General features: G+C 38.3%; 1 protein-coding gene across 2 annotated transcripts in view; it reads right to left on the reverse strand.

Moving 5' to 3' along the window:
* Positions 1-69: 69 nt before the first annotated feature.
* UBE2Q2 (ubiquitin conjugating enzyme E2 Q2) overlaps positions 70-21282 on the reverse strand; it is a 50401-nt gene continuing 29188 nt past the window's right edge. For both annotated transcript variants that reach the window (XM_075099970.1, XM_075099968.1), the window contains 8 exons: positions 14492-14576; positions 9154-9214; positions 6997-7087; positions 6618-6676; positions 5520-5568; positions 4517-4612; positions 3461-3527; positions 70-1736 (listed from right to left, as the gene is read on the reverse strand). In XM_075099970.1, coding sequence (XP_074956071.1) covers positions 1705-1736; positions 3461-3527; positions 4517-4612; positions 5520-5568; positions 6618-6676; positions 6997-7087; positions 9154-9214; positions 14492-14576 — 540 coding nt within the window. In that variant the 3' untranslated portion in view covers positions 70-1704. The remainder of the gene's footprint in view (positions 1737-3460; positions 3528-4516; positions 4613-5519; positions 5569-6617; positions 6677-6996; positions 7088-9153; positions 9215-14491; positions 14577-21282) is intronic.

The following is a 21282-nucleotide window of genomic DNA, read 5'->3' on the forward strand; positions in this document are numbered from 1 at the left end:
GAGGACCCCATCTCCCCCTCCCGTCTGGTCCCACTCACCCCCCGGCGCCCCAGCACGGAGACAGCGCGCTTCTTAAAATGGTTTTTATTCATAAACTTGATGCAAGTTTACAAATTACTGTACATTGCCAAGTAACTCCGCAATGAGAAATGGAACCCAAACCAAAGCATGTGCCGAAGGTGCGGGGTCCGCCTGCAGGGAGCCCCCACCAGCCCTCCGGCGCGCACCTGCCGGGGTTTATACAAATGCTGGTACAACCACACAAGCAGAAAGGCCGGGAAGTCACCCACCGTCCATTTGAAACGACACGTTATTGGAAGTAGTGCCAAAATTCTCCCCCATCGTTTCTTTCAAGCTAAAAACTGCATCTAGAAGCAAATGCACGAGGACTGGGGTTGGGGGGAGGCGCCTGACAGAAAATAGCACAAATTGGACAGTGAACTAAAAAAAAAATATAACAAAAACATGCTTCTGCGCTTCTAAAAAGTGCTTAAACCATGGTACAACACCCTTAGCTCAGCCCCAGAGGGGGGCAAAGGCCTAATGACAAGTACTACAACCAAAATAGAATTGATGTAGGTAAGGCAATGAAATATGGTGTAAAAAACAGACCCAGATTCTTTTGCTAATAAAGAAAAAACAGTTCCCATTAGTCTCTCAATAACAAAACCACCATCCTGACTATGGCAACATTTCTTAAACCTCTGAATCAGATCACGAGTTTTTGTACTTTATTGTGGCTTTTATATAAAAATTTTTCATTCAAGGAGGTTCATCTCAATTTGTGCCAATCACTTTATAAGTTCATTAGTTTACAAATGATTGCAACAACCCGTTAATAAAATGGAACACCTAAAAAGGTTTTTAGTACTTTAAATAACTTCAAGCTTCATACTGCGGCTCTTCTTGTTAAGGAGGTTGAGCCAACAAGTAGCAGGAACAGCCCAGCAAGTTCCGATGCCCCAGTAGAAGTGACTAGTTACAAGGTTTTATCGGCACAGCCTTGCTTTGCTTAAAAAACAAAACACCCAAAAAACCAGAAAAACCAAACCAAAAAACTAACATAATCTAAACAAAGAGCATCTTTTCCAAGAAACAGTTCATATTCTCATACAGCCATGAAAGATGTTTAATGACTTAACATACATGTGTTTTTCCTATATCATTAATTTGGAAATTCTACAAATGTTGTCATTTTAGACCAGAAAAACTACTGTGATTTGCAAGACCTGACATTTCCTAAAACAGTATTAAACAACGTATTAAACTTCTTGGCTTTAAATGAAACGATACAACGCAGTCTGCATTTTGCAAAAGGTAAGAAATACACAGAAGTGTGTGAACAACTCACTCCTATTGAATGATCTTCAGTAACTCAAATAGCCTGCTGTAGGGAGCTTATGCTTTCAAATAATAAAAAAAACAAACAAGGGAGAAGGGAGGGAGTGGCCCAAATATGCTTAATCCATGAGAACAAATATGGTAAAGGCCCAAACTGCTCAGTCCAGATACCCAAGAAGAGCAGAATGGTAAGGCTGTAACTTATACTTTACGTGTCAGTTGACAGATTATCCACTAATTTACCTAATAGCTAAAAGTCATCAGTATGGCTGTTACAGGGGCACTCATAGCTTGAGCCTGTGTGTTGGAAAACATAAAACTTGTTTTGTTGACATTGGTCCAGGTATCCACCAGTCCTCAGTATTAGCCATCTTCTTTTGGAGGAGTGTACCAGCCTATGGAGAACAGAGAAATGTGTTAGCTACTGACACAGCTACCTCAAGACAATCCTACCACCTTACTCTGAACTTGTGCAAGATGGAAGCCTAGTCTAGCTCCTTCCTTCCCTCTTAAAGCAGGCCAGCTCAGTGAGACCCAGTGCCCTAAACACTTGTGGTCTGCAGTGGAAGGTAAAGCATGTGGCACATTCCAGAATCAGATTTGGGCGTGAAAATTAAATACTTCCAAGTTTGGGGTTTTTTGTGGCAGCAGCTATCCCGAGTTGGACAAACTGGACATCAACAGAGGAAGCTGGTGAAGGAAAAACACTGCTGTAACAAAACCAAATGGAACACAGGTGAAACCCCCAAGTCTTCAAGCCACAACACACAGACACAAACGTGACTGCACTGGGATACCTGCATATAAATCCCACCTCACATACTGAAGAGTTAGGCACGCACAAGCGTTTGAATGGTTTATCCTACTTCTGCAAATCTTGCTGTAGGAGTGGGCTCAGAAATGTTTCTTCTAGCCACCTCCAGATCTCCAATCTGAATTATCGCAGCCACTATTGCAAAAATATCCTCTAAATTTCTGTACAGTGAGTACAGGGCCTATTTATGTTGTCCCAGAGAACAGGCAGCAGCTATAAGTTAAAGACACCTTTCACAGCAGCAATAAATGCTGTGAATGCTTTGTGTACAGCTCCTGATGCAGCAATAACCACTGTAGTCAAGGCCAGCATATAGCTAGAAGTACACAGCCAGCCATGCTGGCTTTTGTAGCAAACTCAAAAATGAAGAGAGTCAGTTAATGGCAGGATGCAAATATAAAATTGGAAAGCATTTTAAAGTTATTAGCTTTGATCTTCCTCCCAATAGCAGAGAAGGCATTACGTTCAGTGTTAGAGGACGGGAAACTCAGGTGCTCACTACAGTCACCCTGAAATATGTTCACAGCAACATGAATCCCCAGAGGAGACTGTGCCCAACCCGGACCACAGAACATCACGGAAGTGGTAACTGGGACTAACTTCCTCATCACCAGACCAGGGTACCAACTCTGCTGACTACTTTTACACAACATGTAAGCCACTTAAACCTTTTAAAGCCTCAGGTCATTTGTTGTCTTCTCATCCTGGCACAATGAATGCAATTATACCTGAAGCACTTGAAAAAGTGTTTATGCAACTGAGAGACCGTTTACTGGCTTTAAACAGAGTAAAAAAAAAAAAAAAAAAACAAACAAACGTGTCTCCCATTTCTATTGCATGGTCTTCCAGCCAGTGCACTTCACTTGGACTTTTTGTATTTTTTTAGTCTCTGGTATTTCTTTCCACTTCATCTCTTTCTTAAGGATTACTGCCACTAAGGTCTTGCTACGTTGAAACAAAGTCTTTCAGGGAAAGGGATGAACTTTCAGCTGGTACTTCACTAACATACACAACACTTTAAGGGCTACAGCAACAATTAAGTTTCTAGATCAACTGGCTGAAAATGAACTACCTTTTAAAAGGCAATAGGAAGGTTGCTACATCTGGAAAAGTTGCAATGATTGTTAGTTGTCACGATACTTTAAGCACTATTGTCTTCCTAATGCAAGATGAGAAAAAGGAAACACCATTTACGGTCTTCCCAGGCCAACATAAGACACTCTGGCACTTCAAGTTTTACTGCGGCCAAATACCAATTCCCAGGTCGTGGTGCAGACAAGAACAAAGTCACAAGAATATACATACCATTTTTCTCATGTATTTGTACTAGTGACTTATAGGACTGCTGCGCTCTTGCTAGATTATATTGATTCTGAAAGGAGAAGAAAAAAACTAAAATAAAACCCCTGCATCTAGACATGTAAAACTTAAACACAGTTTTACGATGAAACTCTACAGTGGGCTTAGAAATAAAAACCATGCATGATGTTACAACATTCCTGGCTTCAGAGTACAAGATTTTCAAGACAAATACCCTTATTTTTTGATTTCTCCTCCATAGTAGTGAAAATAATTTGTATAGCCCTGCTGCTAGAAAAGTCCCTCTGATGGAGAGTTCAGAACATGAGGTAAGTCAGAAGCGTGTGCAACTGGAAGGGCAGGCTTGAGGCAGTCCCCACCGCAACTCTGTCTTGCTCAGCTGACCAGGTAAGTCCAGGCTAGACAGAATTGTGATCATAAACTTTTACATCTTGCCTAGTTCTCTGTACTCGAAACACTACTTAAAAAAAAGGCATCCAACTGACAATTTCATTGACTTAAATATTTAAACATGTTTTGAAAACAGCATTTGGTACTTCAAAGCCTTTAAAGTTATGGTACGTTACCAGCATGCACAATTGAACTGAATTATGATTTCGACTAATGCTGAATGGCTAGCTTGCAAGTATTCGCACAGTATGATTCCTCACCCTCTCATGAAACTTTCCAGGTGTCTACTCCAGCATCAGTGTATGCTATCCTGGAAGTGAGGCTGTCATCTACAGCCCTTCTCAGAGATAGCATTTCCAAATCCTCCCAATTCCCAGTTCTGAATCCTTCTTGCCAATACAGGGATAATACAAGTCCAACTACTTACACACTCTGCCCATCCCAAGGATTTATCCTATTTATACATTAATGATTTCTTAAACCGTAGTTAACTGCCAATAAAATGCTCATACATACACGAGACATCAAGATAAATCAAAATGCAAATATATTTGCAATGACAATTCTGTCATTAAGCATCTTCTATGCAAGTCAGCAGAGAAATGGAAGCCTAAAAGTAATTTGTGTAGTTGATATACACAGCACATTTACCTTATTGGCTCCAAACTGTACTCTGGCTTTTCCTTTGACTAAAGTGGCATTGATCTGCATGATGACTGATTCTATTGAATAGGCACTGCTCCAGCCCTGGAGGAGGAAGGAAATATTTCCATATAACATGTACTTGCTTCTTGCGCTCACCTTGCAAATCTATTTTGAAACGTGTATTTTGGTGTCCCGTCCCAGTCCACCCCCTCCAGTTTTAGTTTTAACTACTTGGTTTTAGTTAACTTTTATTTTCCAGAGAAAATCTGGAAAGTGATATACACTATTAGTACAAATAACCTGTAGGGAAAAATGAAAAGGCTGAACCACACATTTCTGAAGTGTAGCAAGACAGAAACAAGAGCAGCTCCATTATCACACCATTTACACATTCTCAGCAACATCACAACAGAAATTACAACTTCTTGTTGTAAGAAGCAGAAAAGACTGCTATCTAATGAAGTCATTGAGTGAGCTTAGACAATTTTGGTCCCAGGCAAGTTACCGCTTCTCTCTGGCATTGCTTTACCTTCCAGGGTTCACAAAAGTTTCTGCCAGAGCCTGCAAATAGATTACTTCATTCATTTATTTAGTTTAAAAAGAAAACCAATCACTTCTGTTTACACAGGTATCATCTATGCCTGGAGTCTTCTGCACTCGTCACTTCTCCAGAGCTGACTTTGTGCAGTAGCAGCAGCTTCTGGAAAAGAAAATGTGTCTTGCTCCTCCAAACTCACTCTTTACACTGGCTTCTTCCCAGAAAGTCAAAGTTGATGTGCTCTCACTTCTTGCCTTTTCCTCAGACCTCTTGTAAGCCATCCCAGGCAGAAAAGGTGATCTTAGACAAGATCAGCAATGCAAATCTTGTACAACTGAGGTTTATAGCACCATGTTCCCTTTGGAGTGTGTGATTTATTCCACACAAGGATTCTTCAGCTCGGGGAAACACCCGTTTTCATTATTTTAAAGCATGGTTTGTTATTATCCCAATAACAGAGTCTGTGTTCACCTGTTTAGTAAGAAGTTCCATGCATAATGCACCTCCACCTAGGACATATCTGGAAACAAATGTGAAAGAAAATATACTTGACATCAGCAGTTAGTAAAAAGATTAAACTATTCCAGCACTTTAAGCTCTTGCAGGCTAGTTTGTTAAATTTTTTATTCACATAAAGCTGAAATGCCCTTTAACCTGTAATATATTGAAACTAGTTAGCTATATTATACTTACGCAAAGAATAGCATTGTGAGAAACCCCCCACCTACTCCCCAAAAATATTTCCTCTGCTAACTACACTTAAAATCAGTGCCTGAGCTAGTCTGCACAACCGCTTATACAGCTGTACGCAGATGATAAAATGAGGAAGGTTGCTTTTTATGGCTACACTACGTATATGTAGTACTGATATGTAGTTATAAAAAATAAAAAACAAATACACTTCTGTAAAGAAATTTAGTGCAATTCCAAACAATGTAGGTGCACCTATAAATCAAAGTTGTAGACAAATGAGCTATCTGCATGGATACACACAAGTTTCCACTCCAGAGACAGGACTTCAAAATTGTTTTAGATGACTTTTGTAGAATGATGTCCATTAAATTTAGTACCTTTAGATTAGCATTTGAGGAGACAAAAACTTTATGGCAGTATTACCGTTAACCAGTCAGTTAAGATTGTACAGCATATTTAAGGCAACACAGGGATCAAGACCCCTTCAAAGCACTAACTCAAAACACACTACTATTCTGAACAACAGGAGAAGTAACAGTGATGTTAACTGTGCACAAAGAGGCCAATTAATTCAGGCACAGTGTCTTTCAAAGCTGGACACAAACTAAGCAATACAAAGAGGAACTGCATCTGGTTGGAATATGCACCCAGCTGTTTGGCTTAGTGCATGAAGCTTAAGACGCAAGTTTCCATATCACACTTTCAGCTCTTCACCAAACTCAATGTCTACAGCTCATGAATATACATTGAGGGGAAATTTCTTGATGTCTACATACATGGTAGTCTCAAAATGTTCCCTGCAAACCCAGTCAACCAATCCCAAGTTGTAACATTTTCACCGCAAAGTAGGATTTCTGTAAAGCAACTCAAACCTACCCTCCTGTGAGCACAGGAGATACCACTCGCACAAAGGGAGGATCAAAAGGGAAGTTATCCTGAAAAGCACAACAAACAACAGGTTAAGAACTATACTGTGACAGTATTTACCTAATCAGGAAGTACTTCAATAGCATTATTGGGCATATTTGATTTAAAGCAGTAACACTTTTCAGTTCTGTAAGAGCCACATTTCCACAGTACTGACTAAAAGCAATCTTTGGGAAGCTTGCGTGCCACACTTAAAGTCGCACTTTTTTTCTTTTTGTTTTTATGCTACACCTCCATCTTTACCCAAGTAACAGCTGAGGGTTATTTCAGTCACTTTCTACAGCAAGCAACAAACTTAACCCCAGCATTTCTTCTCACAGACACATACCTTAAAAGAGAAGTTGAGTAAAATGTATTCTACACCTTCTTTTTCTTTTAAGACCTGAAGATCACTGTGCAGTGGGCTATCAGGATCAACTCTATAAAAGAAGCAGGGGGAGATCCTGGATGAAGTAAATATTTTCACTACCTGTAAACAGTCACTACTCTTAAAGAGCTCCTTTATATATTTGTAGCTTACAAACCGTACTTTGAAGTGAACTGTAAAAAACCTCTTACTCCCTTTACAAGGTAAACGCTTTGCCATGAGAATAGCTTGCTGCAACACATGATGTGCTCAACACCATCATTATTTGAACATAGCATAAAATAACCTGTTTATTTGAAAACAGTGATTTTAATTCTCTCCAGTTCAGTGGAAATGTATGTCCCAAGAGGGCGGGGGGGAAAGGAAAGATTTTAACAGGAAGACTGTAGTGGTCTAGTTTTCAGTACACAGTTAGTAAATCCTTTACAGAATTTGTGGTCACAGTTCTGTATCAGCTGTTAAAAGTAACCGGCATCAGCAGAAGTACTAAAGCCAGCAGCTTCTGCTCAGCAGAATTTCAACAATTGTTTATTGCAAAATGCTGGTGGTGAACAGCCTAGACATTAATTCAGACACTACTCGGTAATCCCACCCAGGCTGTGATACCCCAGCAGCTTTTAAAAGAGACAAGTCAAAAAAATGCCTGCAGCAAGCCACATGCTGGTGTTAAAATGAAAAGGTGGGCTGTTAAATCCGATCCTCTGCTACAGGTGAAACCACAAACTTATTAGACCTCATTTCAGAGTTCCTTCAATAGTCTGTCCCCATCCTACCAACAGGAAGCTGTTTCAGAAGAAAATCTCCCAATATTTAGAAACTTATAATTTCCAGCCTAGCTTGTGTTCAGCCAGTTCAGAGTTACTTGTTCTAGTAACAAAAATTTTCCTTAGGCAAATGGGCTCTTTTCTCTCTCATTTACCCCCTCAACTAGTCTGTACACAGTTCATTTTTTTCCAGACACTTTTTGCTGGAATAAACAAACACAATACTACTTATCTTCTCTTAGTCATTCTAGAAGCCATTCACTGCATGCACGTCTTTTTTTTTCTTTCTTGAAAGCAGAATATCGGACCTGTTCACAGCACTTGAAAAGCGGGTTCAAAATGCTGCACAGTGGTTTGAGCACTTTGTTACAGAAGTGCTCGGTAGACAAGATCTCCTGTAATTTGGCACAGATTTTCCGGTTTTGGATTTATTTTTTTTTTTACGTCATTCCTGCCATTTTCAGTTTCAAAATGTTCACATGCCTATGATTACACTAAGAAGGAAACAAAACTGTATTTCAGCAGCTGGTGACACAGTTGTACAAGTCTTACCACTAGGACAAGGCAGTAATTCCTATGGGCAGGTCAACTATTGTGCTGAAGCAGCTTATTGTCCTTATGCCTATTCACCATGACATATCTGAACTGATGGCATTTTTTTCATCTCTTGCCATCTTTTGCAGCCACCCAGCCCAGTTTGGATAGGCTTTTCCTTCCTACGGGTTATCTTGTAGGATGATGGCTAATGATCCCATTACCAGGAATCATTTCAATATAACACCTCTAGAATTGAAATTATTGGACTATGGACACAACAAGATGAGTTATCATCTAGTACACACAGTGAAAAGCAGTACATAAGAGAAGACAAGTTAGTTATATAATTACGTAAGTCATAATTGTGTTATACCCAAAAGTTTCGGTCCTATGTGTTTGCTCAACTGTAGAAGTAATGACACTAAGACAGTTCTGTTCCTTCTTATATCTTGAATGAAACTAGAAGTTGCATTTCCTTGAAATGAAAAACAAACACAAAACCAAACCAAAACCATCCAGACAAAAAAAATTCATCATTGAAGGTTTCATATTTTGGAGTAGTTTTGGAAAGAGAATTGAACAGTAATGAAAGTTATGGTAATACACACTGTGTTGGCTATGCAAAGAGGGTTTGGTGTTTTGCCAGCTCAATTAATACAGTTCAACCTCTGTATGCATTTCTGTATACCAGAATTGTAGCCACCACACACTATTGTATATGCTCTGGCTAGAGATTCTCATTTATCAACAGTAAGAATCTCTGCAGTAATAATAAAACAGATTCTTCAGAACATGAAAAAAAACTTTAATAACTTACTTTAGAAGCTTAACGTGCCATTCATACAAGCTGTCATTTACCAGTTCCACTGAATATATCCCTGTAGAAATATTAGATAGAATTAATTATGTACTAAACATTTAACAAGGTAAACTTTGTTTTTAAGTACAAACACTGTCAGTAGATGTAAGCAATAGATAAGATACTGATACCGAGGCACCTCCTCCTTCCTCCAGTAACAGAAGCACTTCTGAGCTAGTCGCTTTTGAAAAAAAAAAAAGTTTTCACTTCTATAAAAAAAAATTTACATCAAACTGTTTTTCTCCCCCATCTCAAGTTCCCCTTCAAACTTTCCACAGCTACAAATCCAGCTTGCTTAGTACTCAGTGTATTTTATATCCAGTACATGACCAACATGCTTTTAAAACACTTAATACACAGTCTGAGTATGCAGCATGGCATTTCACAGGTTCTCACCAGTACTGGCAGACCAGGACAAGGCACTGGACAGTGTATGGAGTAGAAATAATAAAAACGAAAAAGATAACTGCAATAACTGCATTGAATGAAGCACATTCCCAACAGCTGACAAAAAAGTCAGAAAGATGCATCAGAAAAATAGCTGTCTCTGGAAGCCAGCTGGTGATTTTCAGTGATCCATTTGTTTTAAGCATGTTAAACAACAGTTATGCATTTCACTCAAAGGGAAGGATGAAATCCACCATCTTCTTGTATATTCAAGGTTCTGTTCTGCAGAAGTTCACACACAGCCCAGGAAAAAGCAGTAAGTCTTTAACCATCAGACAAGATTTAGAAGAAGGTATCAGTGATGTTCAAAAGTCTAATCTCTTCCACCACAGACTATTCATGCATATACACTAAACAGCTATGATTAAACTTGTTTCCTGGGCTAATATTTAATGACATATTTGTTGCTGACGTAATTATTTGGAAGACATGCAAACAGGGAATCTGCCTAGGATTTCCAAGGCTATACAACCAACAGACTGCAGTTACCACATTTTCTCCAAGGATTTACAGTATTCATGTCTGAGTTTTATTATTCTAGAATACATTATCTTGCAGTTGAAACTTCTAAGTGTTAGTATTTGAAGTACAAATGACATTTCAAGCTGTCCAGACACCTTTATTTCCAAAGCATTCCAAAACTCAGTAAACAAGGTAAAGAAACCATGCTTGTTTCTCCTCACCACAGTGCCACAAACAAGTGGGTACTGCAGCCAAAATAATGATTTCAAATTTTTCTAAGTCTAGGACAACAAAGTAGGTCTGAAAACTTACTCGCTGTGCTCTCAATGTCCCTTTTAATCAGCAGCTGCTTCAGAGATGCCACACTTTTCTGTTCGAGGACGAACAGAAGGAGCTATTATGGGCTTTTTCCAATTTTCCAGATCCAAGGACACTATTTTCTCAATTGCCCTTAGTATAAGTGGAAGTCACAATGTGTAAGAATTTCAGTTTGTTCTGCTTTGATGTAACAACAAAAGTTGACATTCAGAACTCTGCTCATTGTCAACTCCTATCAATGATTAATCTATTCCACTGTTGTATGGAGAATATTTTCTTCCTCCTATATCCAAAAGGGAGTAAAGACTGGAAGAAGCAGCCTCTCAGTATTATGTCTTTGGCACCTAGCATGAGTGTAAAATAGTTCTTAAAGACAACAGGACGAGTTACAGTAAGGATTCTGGCAATATCCTAAATAATGGAAGATCACAAGAGAACTTCCATCAGCTTGTTTATTCGCTAAGCTTCTAGCCCTATTCCTGCATTCTTCCCATCACCCTAAAAGTCCTGCTCTTACCCAGAATTCATGTACCAGTCCTTCAGCTCCATGATTTCATGATTTATCAAGGTCCACATGTTTTGCTAGCTTCCCCAGAAGAATAACTTTCGCTGGTCTTAAGCGCTGTACTGTACCTAAACCAGAAGCTGTAAAAGGATTCTTCAGAGATATGCACAGTTCAGGACTCACTAGAATGTGCCTTAACAGAACAGGAAGCTACTTAATCAACCTTTCAAGCACCCAGATTTTGAGCTATTCTGAATAGTATCTGCGTGTCCTCATGAATAGCAGCAGCATCAGGGTTGCTCACTGTCTTGAAACAGGGGCTTCTTAACAACACTATCCAAAGTTGAGGGGGATTTTTGTTTGTTTGTTTGGTTTTTTTTTTTGTTGGTTTTTTTTTTGTTTTTTTAAATAGTCAAGAGATGTTATTTGGGACCAGGTCATACACTTTTTTTCTTGATTTAGGCAATGAGAGGAAAAAAGTTACTGTCAGGAAGAATTTATCTGATTAGTACCAGTTTCTGAGGGATCCTTAAGGTAGAGGAGGGAATCAAGTTATGTTCCCCTCACTTAAACACAGAGATTTTTTGTTTTATTCCTCTAAGAGATGATCCACAGAGGCGATGAAGTAAGGGCAAGCACACAGAAGAGCGAAGCAAACAAAAATTTATGAGATTAAATGGTTGGAAGAAAAACAACCCCTTCCAAAATAGAGGCAACATCTTACTTATAGCAACTTTACTACAAGAAGTAAATCCCATACAGTCTTTCAACAAAAGCAGTGAGTTGAAGACACTATATATGAGCAACACCGCCGCTAAAGGTACGAACAGAAAATATTTCCTTTAATATCCCCAAATTTTTGTTCCTCCCCCTCCCTAACCCCTCCCAAATTATGTTAAGACCTTTGTGAATTCTTCCATATGAACTAACCAAATCTCCAACTTGGTGTTCGGAAATGAGATAATTTAGTTTGGAGGACTTGTGACTCGTATTATCAAAACAGGTTAATGAAACTTTGTCTAATTTATAGCAGAATATCTTAATTTGCTGGAGTATTTTTTCTTCTGTTAGCTCCCAAGAAAATGGTTTTCTGTTTGATTTAAGAATAGTTCTTCACCTAGATTTTTCCAGGTAGATAAACAACTGTCCTGTTGACAGCAAGCTTTTGGACATCTTTTGCTTGAACTCCAACAGTAATATTTCAATCACTAGAGGAACTACTTTGAATAAACACACATAGCTGAAGCCCTAAGAGTGCTTTTTAATGCTACTTTTTTATAAAACAGTTTAACAGAAAGAAGTCACTTCAGAAGTCCCAGTGTGGTCCTATTGTCAACCCTGAAAACATGTAACCTCACACACACTAAACAAAGTGATTCTTATGCAACCAAAAATCAGGCTTAGATATTCTGGCTTACAGTACAAAAAATAAGAAATGTTAAATTACCTCGCAACAGTTACTAGAACCTTTAAGTTTCACAATGGTTCCCTTTCTGTGTAAATATTAAAAAATTAAATTAAGGAGGGAAAATGGACCATGGAGCAAGTACTCAGATCAAAGATCACATTTTAAAAAAAAAGTCAATTATCTACCATGCCCCTGCTCACACAGTGACATTTACCGAAAAACAAAAGAGAGAGCTAGGCTATAAAAGCAGGAGTTTTGGGCACAGGAGAGGAACTGGTACTTAAATTCACTCAAATCCTAAGACTAAATGAAGCCATATGGAATAAATCTAGCTAAGTTTTATAACAGCCAGCATAATTTACTGGCAAAATTTAATACATGTATCAGTATGATGGTGTTTCAAAGCAGGACTGTCATCACTTTTTGTAGTGTCAACCTCCATGTGGCACTTCATTAACATGTTTTAGAGATTGACACATGGCATCCTGTTGCTGCCTTTCTACATATTCCTGCGTCACAAGCTAATACTAAGTTACTATACTTATCCTTTAGTATCTCAACTTTCTTTACAGTTTAGCAAGATTTACTTTTCCTCATCATTTAGAGTATGCTTTCCTACAACAGGAGTTCAGTCTTTTGCAACTACTTAAGACTTGTTATTAATCTAAAACTAAGAAATGGCATTATTAAGCAACTCAAATCCTCACTCACACTACACCTATTATAGGGGGTCCTGGTTGTGCCTCCAGCAGTACCACTATGGGATTAAGCACCATACTGTCTTTATAGTCAAGCAGGTTTGTTATACCCGATCTTTGTTCTAACCACAGAAACAAGCCCTGAAGATTATACATGGGCAGTAAAGCATCCCCCATGACTTAATACAGATCTATTTCTAGCCTCTTCCTTAGATCCACTAATCCATTCTTTACCAGATAGATGGTGATTAGGGCACACTGGCATGCACTCAGTTGCAATAAAGCCTAAAAGAAGTAGGCTACATTAGATCAGCACTAGGCCACCTAATCAAATTTATACTTCAGACATTTTAACATTCCCCACAGTACTTCAGCACATAAAACTACCCAAAAGGTAAATACAGCAAATCAAAACAGGAGTCTATTGTCTCTTCAACCCTGCCCTTTTATGCACAAACTAAAATGCCATAGCCTCCAAGTGAGACTTAGGCCCACTAGAAACAGGCTAAGGGAGAAGCTCAGAAAAGTAAAAGATTAAAGGATTAAAGTTTAGGCTGACTTTCTAATTTAGCATTCCTCCTATTCCCACCCTGGCCTGCACCAGGTTCTCATACCTGGCTGCAGTGATGGAGCTCTCTACTCAGATGGCCTATAGGAATACAACTTGCCTGAAACCTACGTAATTTCCACTTCTTGTATGGCAACACGCAGACAATTCAATATACTGATTCCTTTGCTGAGCTAGTTTAGATACAGCCCTTATTTGGAGAAAATAGAATAGCTTTAGGTAGGTAGGTGGTTGGCTGATCAGTAGTTATTATTAAAACAAATTTAAGACAAGCTTGCTTTCTATTGCCATTTGTATCCTTATTCCAAGAAAAACATGGAGCTCAGGATCAGATTAACACCCTCACAAAATAACAGAAGCACAGTAGTGTCATTGAGGTTAAATCCTGTACAATAACAAAACCTTCCGTTATCGAACACAAATCCCTCTACAGCAAGCATATTATTGTGAGCAGTACTACCCACCAGTAGCGGCCAAAGCCTTTGCCCTGTCTACAATTTTAGCTGAATTTCAGGTAGTTCTGAAAACTCAAGAAGTCCCACAGCAGTAATCTTGAGCAGTTTTTTTGCAGACATCCACCCCAAGACCATTCTCATAGTTACACCAACCCTATTAACTCGTATGAAGCTTTACATAAAAGGGAAGAATATTTTAAAGGATATGCATCCTGACTTCCTTTTTCTCCACAAATACACTGTTTTATATCATGAGATTACGTCTAATGTAGGTATCTATGTATTTTTATTTTTTTATATATGTGCACACACATATACACACACACACGCACATATATACATACGAAAAGAAAATACAGAAGGAGCACCCGGAAGTATTTGCCAAGAGAATTCTTTTGAAGTGTATTTTAAGAAGGGAAATCTGAAGCATTTTACCTGTTTTATAACTCTGTGATCTATATATATCCCTGAGTTCTTTCATAAGTCGATCTGAAGCCTGAACTGACCCAGAGACTGCACCCTGCAACAAAAAAGACTCCAAATAAGTGAAAAGTAGTAACTCACATCAAACAGCTTTATTTCCGCTATGAAGTTACACTAACTAGAAGGTATTTGGAATATATGAATTTCTGTATTAGATTTCTGAAAAGTTACATATTCTAGTGAGTGAAGACCACTCAAAAGAAACAAGACGCTCCCTCTAAAGTGGCACATTAATATAGAATACTACATTGTACAGGTGACACAAACTTTTAACCAAGGTCCAACAGACATTTTTCTGTAAAGGAGTTTAATATCTTTGGCATTTTGATTTCCAAGATGGATCCACAGTACGTTTCTAATAGGGAAATATTTCCTTTTACTTTCTGCTCTTATGCACTGGAAGGAAGAATAAGACTAATCCTAATAAAAAGATTCTGCACATAAGGTTTTGCTGTTTTCTCCAAAGTATGGTTTTATTTGGTTATGAAAAAAAGGTACAGAGTTGGGAAGCATCCACTATAGAACACCAGCTTCTGGATAAAGTAAGGCCAACCAATATATTTAGAAAAATGCAGAACAAAAGCAACACTATTATTTGCAATAGAGTGAAAAAATGAACGCCTACAGAGGTAGACTAAGGTAAGTAAACCTTAAAAGACCAAATACTTCATTGTGATTTGTCATAGTTCTTGGGGTTTATGCAACCCGGGCAGAAACCTCTTCTATTCTTTTAGAGCTCAGTTCTGTATTACTCAGCATCTTAAAGCAACAGAAAACTTAGCATACAATTTCTGAACCTGCTTTTTCAGCCTGAGATACAGTGCTAAAGGAAAAAACGGAACAAAACAAAAAACCAAAAAAAAAAACCCAAACCAAAAACCCCACACAAACAACAAACACAAAAAACCCCGACATAGCTTTAAGTGACATGCATTTAAAATATGACTGGCTCTAAAAACCACCAGTTATTGACAAACTAATTAACACACCATTTATGAAGGAACTGATGTTCACTTACATCAACAACTGCTCTACTAGCTGTATTCTGCACACATCCACAACGCTGACAGTTCTGGGTATTAACTTTTGCCTCGATTTTCTGAGCTTTAAAGTGAGAACAGAGCTTTTTCCTCTTACAAAACTAAAGTGCTTATTTAGAATAACACGTTCACCAAAAGCATACCTAGATTACACTCTCCAATTCAATGCCAATGCTAACAGGAAAGATTTTGCTACTAAAATCTAGGTGTTACACAATTGCCCTGCTTATATATTCCACCCAAAAAACCATTTTACATTCAAGATTTTTTGGAAAACAGAGATAAAAACTAGCATTACAAAATTCAAAACATGGAAAAGGAATGAAGACTCCAAACAAGGTAAGGGAGCTATCAGCCCGAACCCTAATGCTGTGAAACTTCAGCTTTCACCAACAGTCAGCTTCCCAACAGCAGATTATTTTATGAGACCCACGCAGTTCTCTGTTGCTGCTTGGTCTTCAGTCACTCCCACTGAAATCCAGGTTAATACATGTGGCTCATCAGCATGCTTTTGGGACTGGGGCTGTGGAAGGGAAAACACCCCAACCAACCCACCACCAAACACAAAAAAAGCCCCCACCTAGAATAAAGTTAACTTCAGCCTCCTGTATGAAGTACAGTTTATGGCTCTGTTTTCCTGCACCACCTAAAAATTGGAAGACAGCTTTTCTTCAGTTTCCTTTCAGCCACTATGAATATCTACAGACAGATCCTTTTTCAACAGAAGTGTCAGAAGTATTTCTGGAGGAATCTGAAGCAGCTATGACCATTGTCTTAATACCTGAAACATCATCCCTGTTTGCCTGAAGTCAACAGTGATATTATATATTCTACAAGGTCTTAATTGTAGGATCAAATTATTTCTTTACAAGGATTAAATATCAGTAATAGTTACTTGATGCTAGTCTCCACATACTCTTTTGTCTTCTCTGTTCAGCAGCATCATGTAAGAAACTTAACTATCATCTGTAGACTATTCTTTTAGGCTATTCATTTTCATATTCCACAGGATTTAATTATGCAGATTACTGAAATTCCACTAGTTTTTCTTCACGGAACAGTATGAAGAATGACCTTTGTAATTAAATATGCAAATAAAAGGCAACTCCTTTCATCTGATTAAACAAAAGCTACATAAGGACAGGGCTCCAGACAAGTAATTTCTCAATTTACTGAAGCCTCTGTCTATAGAGGAGTATCACACAAAAAAGGGATTTCTCTTCCTTTAACAAGTGAATGAAGTTTTATGGAAAAAAAACCTGGTTGTTTATAGAAGTCATTTATGGATTACTACTATTTATACCCACTATTTGCAGATTAGCTGAAAAAGAAATCATTACACTTAACAAGTTAACACAATTCAGTGTTAACCACCATTCTCTATAAAAACTGCTGTGCTTTTTCAGACCTCTACTCTGAGTGTTACTGTTAAGACTCACAACTGTTGAGTCGGGAGGAAAGAAACTTTAGAGAGAAGTGTCAAGATTTTGGCTTTCTTCTGTGCAGAGCTGTGCAATATCCTTGCCTCATCTGCTGTATTGCTTAGTGAAAGAAGGATTCTTCTTATATTTTTCACTGAATATCAACCTCTAAATACAGGCAATTTAAAAACAACATAGGTTCTCAAAGGCATCCTGTGGAAAACTAGTTTCTTCATTGCATCTTTATTTATATCAAATTAAGCTACTAAATTTCTGTATATAATGTTGGAAGCTCACCTTTGCATATGAAAATTTAAGTGTCTTCTGTAGTGTAGTAATTTAAAAACCAAAACTTAACACACCCGCATACTCCTGAGTGCCATTGTAACTGCTGAAAAGCTGCAGTGGTATTTAAAGGGGGCGGGGGGGGAGGAAAGGTTAATTTTAGTGTGTGTAAGCTAGCCTCAGTAGACTTTGTCTACAACAGTGTTTTTCACCCTTTTTTCCTAGGAGGTTCTAGTCAGGCTCACCACTCCTTATAGAGCAGTTTTAAATATAGTTAAGACTTGCTATTCTAAAGAATCAATAGGCTGCAAACCAGTAACCTGAGATCAAGAGAAAGGCTAGCAAGCTTAACCTAACAAGTTTAGCACACGACCTTACTTTACATGCTCTGGACTACCCTTGGAAGAAATCGAAGAGGAAGCCTGCAGAGATTAACTGTTATACCTGATGGCAACCTTAATGCCAAACACCACTGCTCTGAAACACAAAATCTTTAATTTTGGCGTCACTTTTTTTTTAAAATAACTACTGTTAAAGTGTCATTTAGAAGAGAGTACTACTTGAATCACACCATTGCATGATGTAGTGGAGCAGTGAGTTCAGTTTGACTATAATGGTACTAAAAATGAAAACTTCAACTTTCAATACCTCGCTATATGCAATTATGATTTCAAAGTCTGAACTCAGATATAAATAACTGAGTATCCTTCTGGAAACATGGGACTTACCACTCCAAGGGGGATAAAGCTCCCATTTCTCCAGTTGTGAGATCAAGACCTACTGTCACAACTGCCTTAGAAATAACTAGTCAATCGTGGGATCTGACAGGTATCTGTCATATGGCATTGATGCCAAGAGCAGAAAAGCATAGACGTTTGATTTGTAAACTGAAGAAGTTAAAAGAGCTTCCAGACAAGCCTCAAGTGACTCTTTCCCTATTAAGTAATCCAATAGGCACAAAAAGTCTCACTTGATCATCCTCTCCTGTACAAGTGTACTTGTGGTTCTCCAGAACAATGAGCAGGTAAGCTGGAGAAATCCCTGCTACAGGAGAGCTGCAAATAACAAACACCTGGTGCAGGAATTCCCAGGGCTAGAACTGTTGGAAATGAAAAATATTCATAAGATGCACCAGTACAAGACTGTCCTGATCTCAAACTCTTCCCCTAAGGATGTGTTTCTGCCACTGTTGGAAACATGAAACTTTGGTCCAAGTCGGTGTATGCATTGTACTTTTCAGAACTGTTTCTATCCTTAATTAGTATTTTAGTGTGAATGTATAAATTAGAGTAAAATACTTTATAGAACAGTTCAGCAACTTCTAAGAAAGCTAGAACTTCAGAACTTCTGCATTTGTAAGACAGTAGGACCTGCCCAACCGTGCAGAAATCAGCACAGCACATGCCACTGCCCTAGATGCCTGCTGCACTAAGTCTCGAGATAGGTTTTGCAGCCTCAGCTTTTGTCCTTCGGACATTTTCTCCTCCCCTTCAATCCCTCCAAACACAATTACAGTCCACTCCTTAAGTGACTTACGAGGTAGAAGGTGAAGTTCACTGCAGTTTTAAATACAAAGACCAGAGAGCCTGTTTTCCACCTGACCAGAAAAAAACCTGTCTCACATCAAAACAGTACAATAAGTCGCCTCACTCATCATACACTTCAGACAATCTGGCCACAAGACTAAAAGTTATCTGCTAAAAAATATCCACAAAGAATGGAAACTCCTCCACGATAATAAAATCAAATCTAAAGTGACCCAAAAAACTAAAGAATACCAGTTTGCTCCTTTGTCACTGAACTTTCTCAGTATTTCTGCAAAAGTACATTAATTACCGGAAGTTAAAATAGATTCATACTCACTTCAAGGATTAGAGTGAAAATGGAAATGACACCTTAGACTTCAAAAAAATCTGAAGATGAAAGTGGAAACGTTTGAGACTTCTAAAGGAAAGTGCATAAACTCCTCAGTAGGAAGTGGTAAAAGCTAATAGCGTTATCTAAATCAGAAAAGCATTAATCTCTAAAATGACTATGTGGGGAGAGACCTCTGAAAAGCAAGCAGCAGCAAGTTGTTAAATATTTGAAGTTAATTACTCCAGTTCAAAGACCTTTTTTTATTCCCAGTAAGCAAGTGGTTCTTTGAAGTTGTTATAATGTTAAGAGAAGTATTAATTCTTGCTCCGAGTTATGTACTGTACAGCAAGCCAAATTTAAGTTTATTTCCTGATGCCGGCAAGAATAGGATTAGGAATACTGCCAAGGAAGTGAGCTAGTTTACAAAATTAGTAGATACATATTCTTAACTTGTATAAAACACACAAACCCTAGAAACTCCTATGACAAAAGTCTTGAGCAGCAGAAAACTGACTTTAAGCTGTTAAGAACATGTGAGAACAGGACTGCATACACTTCTTTCCTATGAAAAAACCTTTAGTGTGATCCATGGCTTCAGCCTATATTTCAGCCAAACGGAGAGAGAATGACCTATGGACTTGGGCCAAAGAACGCGTAAAGAAACTGAAAAGTCTTCTGGTTGCACTGGGTGCTACTCAAAGCCCTAGATTAGGTTTCAACGTTCTCTTTTCCAAGAACAAGCATGTAAATGGCATGGCTTTGTTTTGGTAGACTTTGTTTCCTCAGTCGAGGAAAGTAAGAGAGCCGTGTAGTTTGTGTGAAAAACAGACTATGTTTAGCCACTAGATTTATGTTTGTGAAACTCAAAACTGTCCTTTTAAAAAACCCACTGCGAAGGGCTGAACAGATTTAAAGTTTGCTTTATGTTAGGATACTGAGCAAACTTCTGCTACCTTAAAGTGTGTTTAACATGTTCTATTTAAAAGTCCCATGTTTTGGCAGCATAAAGGGGCATTTAAATGCTACTAGGTTAGATCTTTCCTAGGTCAATAGTGCAGCTATTATTTTCAGTTCTCCAGCACTTAAGAATAAACCCTCACAAGTCCTTTGAGAAATAATTTAAGCAGCGCAGCTATTTCTGGTGACCCACAAAAATACCACGATTCCTCAGCAGCAGCAGAATACCCTGTTCCCTGTACTCAGCTGACCTTGTTTATGCACCAGCATCAACGAGAGTGTCTTGGCATGAGAAACAGCTATTATGTAAGCTGAATCTGCTCTTGTCAAACAAAAACCAGCAGCATTCATTTCAGCTCCACTAGACATGGAGGAAAAAAGCAAAAGGAAAGGCAATATTTGCCAAATGGGAAAGAACAGATAGCAAAAGAAAATCTGCAGTTTTAAGAGGCCTTCCACACCTAGGAGTAATGTTGACACTACAAAAACCTTTTCTCAACCAAAGTTTTAGATGACAGTAAAGACCATGCCTTTCAGACCGAAAGAGAATTTATTTTATTAAACAATTAAGGAGTCTTTACCATTAGGTCTGACTAATAAATACAGAAATAGAATCTCAACAGGCATCTTCTCGAACTCTGAGCAGTTAAGTTTAAACAAAAGCACTAAGTGATCATTGTGTTCATGCTTAGTCAAGTCTTAAAACAGACTTGACTATACAGCAAAAGCAGTTTGGCACCTTATGTTTACCTGCTTTTAAATAGTGACATGCTGATCAGGTTTTGGGGTGGTTTTTTGCTTTGTTTTGGGGTTTGGTTTTTTTTTTGGGGGGGGGGGGAAGCTGTGTTCGGTGTTGGGTTTCCTTGGGTTTGTTTTGTTTTGTGTTGTGGTTTTTTTTTGTTTGTTTTTGAAGGGGTAATGATTACTGCCCACTTTGCTTCAGACAACCTGAATTGATACACAAATCAAAGAGCAGTCTCTGCCTATTTCAGCAGAACATAAAAGTCTAAGGAATTTTTGACAAGTTTGCAGTCAGGTCATATTAGAGGATCACTGGGACAGAAGCAGAAGACTTGTAGTTGAAGAACTCTGATAAAAGCATTTCTATTTTATTCTCTTTGCAAACCAAATGGCTAAAAACTTAATCTCTTTTCCATATTAAAGTGTCACTAACTAAGACCAA

The sequence above is a fragment of the Phalacrocorax aristotelis genome, chromosome 7 (genome assembly GCF_949628215.1).
Source record: "Phalacrocorax aristotelis chromosome 7, bGulAri2.1, whole genome shotgun sequence".
In the NCBI taxonomy this organism is placed as follows: Eukaryota; Metazoa; Chordata; class Aves; order Suliformes; family Phalacrocoracidae; genus Phalacrocorax; species Phalacrocorax aristotelis.